The 8344-nt window shown below is 38.5% G+C and overlaps 1 protein-coding gene across 1 annotated transcript in view; it reads right to left on the bottom strand.

Annotated features, from left to right (window-relative positions):
• Nucleotides 1-1691: 1691 nt before the first annotated feature.
• Nucleotides 1692-8344, bottom strand: part of LOC111327089 (uncharacterized) — a 17158-nt gene continuing 10505 nt past the window's right edge. Inside the window, exons 8-15 of the mRNA XM_088756293.1 lie at nucleotides 7190-7331; nucleotides 6401-6621; nucleotides 5772-5953; nucleotides 5111-5413; nucleotides 4474-4685; nucleotides 4086-4126; nucleotides 3222-3318; nucleotides 1692-2808 (exon numbers count right to left, since the gene is read on the bottom strand). Coding sequence (XP_088612419.1) covers nucleotides 2610-2808; nucleotides 3222-3318; nucleotides 4086-4126; nucleotides 4474-4685; nucleotides 5111-5413; nucleotides 5772-5953; nucleotides 6401-6621; nucleotides 7190-7331 — 1397 coding nt within the window. The 3' untranslated portion in view covers nucleotides 1692-2609. The remainder of the gene's footprint in view (nucleotides 2809-3221; nucleotides 3319-4085; nucleotides 4127-4473; nucleotides 4686-5110; nucleotides 5414-5771; nucleotides 5954-6400; nucleotides 6622-7189; nucleotides 7332-8344) is intronic.

Here is an 8344-nt window from a genome sequence, read left to right as displayed (position 1 = left end):
TGTTAGAAAATGAGATAATAGTAGATAATAAGTACTACACTTTATTCGATGATAAAATATAAAAAATTAAGTGGACATTTTGCTCATCGCCCGTATTACGGGGCTCGCAAAAACTTAGTACTCAACTCACAAAATATCACATGTTAAGTAATTACACATTAAACCATCGATTAGGGTTTATTAAGAGTTACAGAGTCAAGAGATATTGCTTCAAGTTTACTCCTTAAAATTAATTTTTCATCATTAACTAACCAATAGAAGTAATACACACAAACCTCATCTGCTTTTCTTCCCGCTAAGTCAGTATGAAACGTATAACCCAGCGAGACACGAGTGGGAGTATCAAACTTAGAAGCAGGTGCGTTGATCACTGTTTCGCAATTTGCGTTGGCTCCTAAAGAAGCCATTTTGTCAAGTTTACTTTGTTCTTAAAACTGTTATTTGAAATTTGCTGCGAAAATAACCATAAAGTACTGTCAACCCATCTAGGTGAAAAACGGAGCAATGTAACAGCTTTGCATCGTTCGTCTCTCATGAATATAATGAGCCAACTATGTTTCCAAACTCATCTGGCGTTAGCGCATAACTAGTAGCTTGGAGCCACAAATTCGAATCCCGTCGCGACTTGAATTTTTTACAGGCCTCTTTGTAACATTTTTTTTTTTTTAATCGCAGCTCACCAGTGATGATTATTACTTTATTTGAATATTAATTGACATCAACCTCTTTGTTTTCTTCTTTGTCATAACTGCTTTGTTATTGTAGCATCGAGTAATTAACAATTATTCCACGAGTGTGCGTTGGATATGAGATGATAGATAGCCAACGAGGCGCGTAGCGCCGAGTTGGCTATAATCATCTCATATCCCACAAGCGCGAGTGGAATAATTGTTTTATTAAAAACGCCCCCAAGAAATTATTATTTTGTAAGAAGAAACTGGATTTTTTAGCTCCCTTTTGATTTTAAGCTGACGCGTACGCTTACCATATTTGTAGATTATGGTATATTGGCTGATATACCATAATGGCTAAGTCAATAAAAAGTCTTGAATTGCATTATCCAATGATTCAGTTTTTAATAATTAACAATTATTCCTCGAGCGCGCGTTGGATATGAGATGATAGATAGCCAACGAGGCGCGTAGCGCCGAGTTGGCTATAATCATCTCATATCCAACAAGCGCGAGTGGAATAATTGTTTTATTAAAAACGCCCCCAAGAAATTATTATTTTGTAAGAGGAAACCGGAATTTTTAGCTCCCTTTTGATTTTAAGCTGACGCGTACGCTTACCATATTTGTAGATTATGGTATATTGGCTGATATACCATAATGGCTAAGCCAATAAAAAGTCTTGAATTGCATTATCCAATGATCCAGTTTACCATATTTGTAGATTATGGTATATTGGCTGATATACCATAATGGCTAAGCCAATAAAAAGTCTTGAATTGCATTATCCAATGATCCAGTTTTTAATAATTAAGTTTATATTTCATATTCCTGTCAAGTCCCTCTTTGAATCATGTCGCGAATTTTAACGTGTGTTATTCACTTTTACAGAATAAAACCATGTTACTTTATAGATGTGCCATACTGGAGGAAAGCTGGAGAAATGACAACTACATATTTAGCCGTTACAGGGTGTGCAGCTCTTAAGAAACATAAATTAAAAACAACAAAAACGATGAATTTTGAATATATAAAATCATATTTGTGTACTGCAGTTTCATGAAATGTATGACAGCGATCCTCGTAGTTATAAGACCTACTTATGTAGTATTAGAAATAAGGCCTGAAAAAAATTCAGGCCCGTATGAGATTTGAACCCATGACCTCTTCGATACCGGTGCAGTGCTCTATCAACTGAGCTATCAAGCCAACATTTTATCTTTTCCATTTGATTGTTCCATCATGGGTAAGAAATTACTTTAAAATACGGTAAGAACACGTGAGTGAGGAAAAAAAACTTTCCTATTATGTCATTCTAGTGTACTCGTGCCACCTAAACAACAACTAACAACAAAGCGCAGAATAAAGTTAATTTATGTCTTCATTACCTTAGAACCTAAACTAGCTCAGTTTCGAGAAAAGAAATCATTTTCGAGTTTCTACACTTCCACATTTTAAGGAACTGGGCTTATAGGAAAACGCTGCCTTTAACAGAAGATTACGAAGAGCTAAGTTGACGTAAAGATTTCAAGATACTCATGTGTTGCTCTCTCTCTGGGTTCTATATAATCTTGTCGATGGTCTTTGTTTGAAAGATACAATATTGGTAGCTGTTGTAAGTTTTAGCAAAAAAATTATCAATTTAACTGAACGATGGTGAGTTCTAGCAACTGATGGTATTATAGTATTTTTCACTAAACGCACATGGCTGTTTTAGAGGGGCGGCCCGCATTAAACATGAGGGCCACCTAATATTACAACAATAGTGTCGAACTGTTAGGAAAACCTGATGAATGCTTGAAGCGATAAAATAATAAAATGGTACACCGTCTAAAGGGGGAAGGGAGGCTAGAAGCTCCGGCATGATGCACCAACTAGCTCTTGAGCTAACTTTACTCTTGAAGATTTAACTCATTTCAATTATTTGAAATGAGCAAATTATAACCGAGTGTCTGGATCGTAAGTGTCACTGCAGTCAGATATGACTTCATCGTAACAAGCATCATTCTCGTCCAGTTTGTCGAAGTCATAGTAAGGAGTGTCTTTAGTCATCATTTCTTCCAGTGTTTGAATCAGGTCCCTGAATGTTGGTCTTTCCTTGGGATCTTCCTTCCAGCACTCCAGCATTAGCTTGTATCTAATGAGATGTAAATGTTTACATGTAATCAGAGAGTTGACTGTTATTTCCAGAATTTTTCTTCGAAAAATAAGATTTGGGTAGCCAGGACTGGGATACATAGCGAAAAATAGAGGTTTAAGTGGGATTTCGACAAAAAAATGCTAAGAGAGGGAATTTTCTTCATATACCACAACTGAGGAATTTTTACTTTTACGCGAATAACGCTGAAAGCCTCATATTGTTCATCAATGATCAGCAAAGAGAGTCTTTGACTTAAATTCTCCAGTAAAAACACAACTTACTATGCTCTGAGGTGTCCTGAAGGAGTCATTCAGTTAAGTGTAAAGCAAGCTATGAAAATAACTTTCATTATGTCTGTCATTAAAAAGTGATTCCTGTAGATACATACAGCCATAGTCAAAGGTACTCACATTTCTTCAGAACACATGTCTGGTTTGTCCATCCGATATCCGGTCTTAAGAAGTTTGTATAACTCTTTGTTGCTTATTCCAGGATATGGAATGCCGCCTTCCAGATATAATAAATGACCAATTAGCGATGTACCACAATACTTATTAAAACTCAACTTCGCCACACAACTACAATATTATGACTTCTTTTCCAAATCAAAGTTTCATGTCTTCCAACTCGACTTGCTCCATTTATAGCTTTATTATTTTTATCACAGTTACAACAACACAGTGAGTTTCTACCTCAGCTGAAGTAATGTTCAAATGATGAATAATAGTTCAAACATTATATTACTAAGATAACTTGATTGTAGCGTATCTCACTCATTAAAAGTCGTTGTTTCCCAGGAGACTCTTGGAATCAATGGAAGCTATACCTCAAAATCTAGCTCTCGAAGAAGAATGAGTAACCAATTTTGAAAAACGTTATAGAAAGAAGAATTAAGAGTCATATAAAAGATGTAAATGCTATCATTTTAGATCCTTCACTAGAGCGACAATCTTACCACCATGACTCAGTTGAAAATTTATTAGAGCACTTTTCGATTAATAGTCGTAAAGCCAAAACCAAATTGATCACAACGACCGATTAGAAGAAAGGAAAATCCTTTTGAGAACCAATGAGAACTCAAGTAAAACGACCAAACCGCTGTCTAAAGCGCTGGAAAACGCGGGCGACCATGTCGAGAGAGAGAGAGAGAGTGGCGCGAGTTTTCAGGACCAATCACAGAGCACAGCAAAGCAATCCAAAATTACTTTCGACTTCACTTTAAATTTTTTTTTTAAGTAAGTTCTCGTAAGGCGCAATCACAAATAGTCTCTTACCCATCGTAGCCAATTCCCACAGGAGAACTCCGAAAGACCATCTAAAAAAAATTCATTTGACCAAGAAAGATTGTACTTTAGTTTCAATGATATATTTGTAGTCAAAGTTACACAAACCTTTATCGTCTGCACTTTAACTTATATAGTTTGCATGCAGGCCCTCACTAGGATTCAAGACGCGCGTTTCTCAGGCTTTTAGTCCCCAGAAAGACTTAAGACGAGTCGGGGAGGATGTTTGACGGGGTATAGCACTGATATCAGTTTTAGATCCCATATATTACCTGCTCATCCAATTTCTTTATTCATATATGAAAAAAAAAAAAGAAACATTTGATTTGTTGTACTTAACTATGGGACTACTCAATGAAACCTCAACCTGAATACTTACACGTCACTTTTAGAAGTATATCTGCCGTAAAAGAGCGCTTCCGGTGCCGTCCATTTGATTGGCAGTTTCTTCATCTGCTTCACTTCGTATATTTCACCGTACGTGTGACGTAACAGTCCAAAGTCAGCAATTTTAACAGTTCTGCCCTCACCAAGAAGAACATTACGCGCAGCCAGATCCCGATGAACAAATCCTCTGCCGGCCAAGTAATCCTGAGAGTGCGTTTCGTTAAAGAGAAGCCGTTCAGTCTTTGATGCTGATTATTTACAATCACTGAGTTAGCCCCCTTTTTTTAGATACAATCGACATTATATTTAACAAAATTCATTTCCAGCCGAAATGTTAGCGGAAAACATTATCAGAGATTTTTTTTTTTCGAACTACGTCGCCACGAGAAATCATGCATTCAAAGTCTCAGAAAGCCGGAAAGAAACAGGCCACTCGTGTAGGGCCAGTGTAACATACCGTTCTTATAACTTCACTGAGCAATATTTGTCGTCTTTGTTTTCCAACCATATCTCAATATTTCTGACATTTGTAATAATTCAACAGTGAAAACATTTCCAAAACGTTTGACTTTGGACAATGACCATTTACCGTGCCTTACAATATTGATAAAGAATTCAAAATTTCTCACCATCCCCTGATTTATTTGCCATCCAAAGCAAAGAAGATCGTCGGCAGAAAGGCCCTCACTATCCTTGCCGTGTTGTTCATTGCCAGGGGAAACACTGATCTTCACCTCACTCCGACGGACCGCACTTTCCTCAGTTTTCTCGGGATCCAATGAAACTGGGCTTTCATTCAAGCGAGTTGTGTTATCATCTTCTGTCAACTGAATTCCTCTTGATTGACCGATCATTCGTGTTGCCCCTTTGTTTTGCTGTTCACAAGTGAACGGAGTTTGGTCACCTACGGCATGTTGATGCGATGAAATAAACTAGGTCGAAATGAAAGAAGCAAGAAACGACCTTGGTTGGTAAAATATGTTCATCACTAGATTCCGGGAGAGAATAATTCTCATGTTGGCGAGGAGGGTTTCCGGGATCCCACCTGGAGTGCCGTCGCGATATCGACGGAGTGTCTCCGGGGTTCACTTTAGGATCCCGTACGGAATCGCGAACTTACCTCTTTGTATCGCACCAAGAAACCCACCCGTTATATCGCCGCGACATCACCGGTATACCTAGAGGGATCGAACCTGGATCTCACCCTGAGTCTCGTCTGGCTAGGATCCTGGAGGTATCTTAATGAAATCATATCGACATATGGAGGCGTCATGGGAGAATATTGTGTACCTGTCTTTTGTTTCGTAGCCACAGAAGAAGATCTCCATGCGGAACATATTCTAGGATGAGCATGATTGGTTCTGACCTTTCCCAGTAGCCAATCATGCCCAGCACATTCCTGTGGGAACCAATTTTCTTCATAAATTCAATTTCTTGCAGAAACTGTTTTTTATTTTCCTTGCTTGCCGTATCTGCGAGTTAAGTGAGGTTAAACACAATTTTCAAGGTGTACACAAAAATACCTAAAAAAAAACCCCTTTTTTGAAATACTACTGCTTTTTCCTTTATGTCTTTCTTTCCTTCCGATCCCATCCAAAGGCAATTTGATATGTTCTTTTCCCCTTATCTTATATAATCGTTTTTTGGAATGCTTAACCTTTTTCCTTTTGAACATTGGCAGTTTGACAATATATATGACCTCTACTACAAGCGGCACGCCTTTGACGTGTAGACGTAAAGTTCAAACATTTGCTGTTTGAATGGCCAACTATTTCAAAGGCAGTGGCCCGCAATCGAGCATGCTGAAATCCTTACTTGCCTCTGTTATAACAATTCTCCCGTTTAAATCAAAATGCCAGTCTAAAATATCAAGTATCCCTGAAGAGAAAACAGTTTGTATTCTTTTGGTATCTACTTACCTAATAAAACTTTGACAGCAACAACAGTTTCTTTACTCACTTCGTTGATCCTTTCCCTCTTTGGTTTGTAGAAGACTTCAGATTTTGGTAATTCTCTCAAAACTCCTTTGTGAACTTTCCCAAAAGCTCCCTGTCCCAACTCTTCTAGTAGAGTTACCCTCTCGGGGATCACCTCCCGTTGTAATAAGTGAACGATTTTAGATTTTGACCTTAAAAGTGGGCTAAATATTAATGTGAAAAAAAAAAAAAACCAAAGAAATCAACTGTTGAACAGTTACAACAAATGAAACTACATAACAAAATGTTCTTCTCAAATAAACTTCAATCAAAAAAATTGAATCATGAGGAAGTCTGGAACAAATTCAGGCTTCGAAGAAGTGTGAATCTTCAATACAATACAATGTTCTTTATTTCATGAGGGTAAATAAATGATTAAACCCAGTAAAGAGTTTTCTAACACATGGCCCTCTGTAAACCCACCCATCCCACCCAGGGGAGGACATCCACCACACAGTAATCTCGTGTGTGGGAAATTAACGTTTCCTACCCCAACCCTGCAGGAGACGGGACCTCCATTTATTCGTCCCTATCCGAGAAGACTTGAATAACTAACCATTTCTTGATGTTGTAGAAAGGCAGCAAATTCTTCTCAACTATTTTAAGACCCTGAGTGTTGGTCCGGCCGGGGCTCGAACCCTCGACCTCCCGCACAACAGCCCAGATACTACTTGGGCGCTATATCAACTGAGCAATTAGGCTATAATAATGTAAAAAGTATATCTTACAAACCTTTTCTCCAAAACGGCATGAAGTTGTTTCATTTTGTAGCAAATAATGCACAAAGTTACTGCGACCACAGCTGCGACACTCCCGCTGATTACAAGAGCTTTTAATCTGTTCTTGGTTTTGTTACCGGTGCCTTTATCTTTAACTGGAATGGTGTGGTTAACAGAAAGACATAATCAGTTAAAAAAGTGTTACAGCATTACACTGCACCGGCCAAAAGCAAGTTTTTACTGTATTTCACTTGTTATAGTAGTAACCATCCTCGGAGACCCAGGGGCTGTGAGTCGATTTCAAGTTAGGGCAGAAGAGCCCCTTGGGACATTGTCTTACAAGACAAGTTCTAAACGGTCGCAGTCGTTCTAGCATTTAATTGGTGCCAGAAAATCTTTGTGTTTTTCTGCCCAATCAGAGTGAAGTGTGCTTTAGAGTCCTTTCGTGTGTTTAAGACGGACATATACAAGAAGCTTGGTTGCTCGCCACGTTTGTTTAGGCCGTACGACGGAGATTTGCTCGATGTGAAAAGTAGCAGTCTCAGCACACACTGTAAGAGAAATCGATCAAATTGTCCACAAAAATATCGCCGGAAATTATACTGAATACTTTCGCAGGTATCACAAGAGAACGTGTTGAAAAGTTTGCGAGGTTCGTATAAAACACGATGGTTGCAGGCGTTGATATGTCGCTTTAAACGTTAAACGAGATGTAAGCTTAAATCTCTCTAGATTTTTTGTGCAATTTGTTGTGACTGAAACTTTGCCGATCTCGTGAAGTTATTTCGTCGCATGGGCCACGCAGGTATGTCGAGCAACTGGCGCTTGTCCTTACGTAGCTTTCTGTGCGCGCCAAAATCTAATCTTTGCTTTGTAGTAGTCTCTCACCATATGGCCAAGGATGCAGAGAACGTTAAGTTCGTGGACGACCTCCAGCAAGCGCTTACAAAAAGCTTAGCTGTGTTTCCGGTTAGCTCATTGAAATCTGAACAAAAACTAATTATCGAGAACATCGTGGGAAGGAGAGATGTTTTCGAACAGTTACCGAAGGGGTTTGGAAAGAGTTTAATTTTTCAACTGCTGCCTAGAGTGTTCAAATTCTTGAGCTCCAAAGGCCACGGATTCTCTTCTAGTTCCTTAGTCATTTCACCTCTTTTGTTGATTGTTG

Source organism: Stylophora pistillata, chromosome 4 (assembly GCF_964205215.1).
Source record: "Stylophora pistillata chromosome 4, jaStyPist1.2, whole genome shotgun sequence".
NCBI classification, from domain to species: domain Eukaryota; kingdom Metazoa; phylum Cnidaria; class Anthozoa; order Scleractinia; family Pocilloporidae; genus Stylophora; species Stylophora pistillata.
Note: the sequence above shows the minus strand (reverse complement) of the source record. Positions and strands in the feature narration are given on the sequence as shown.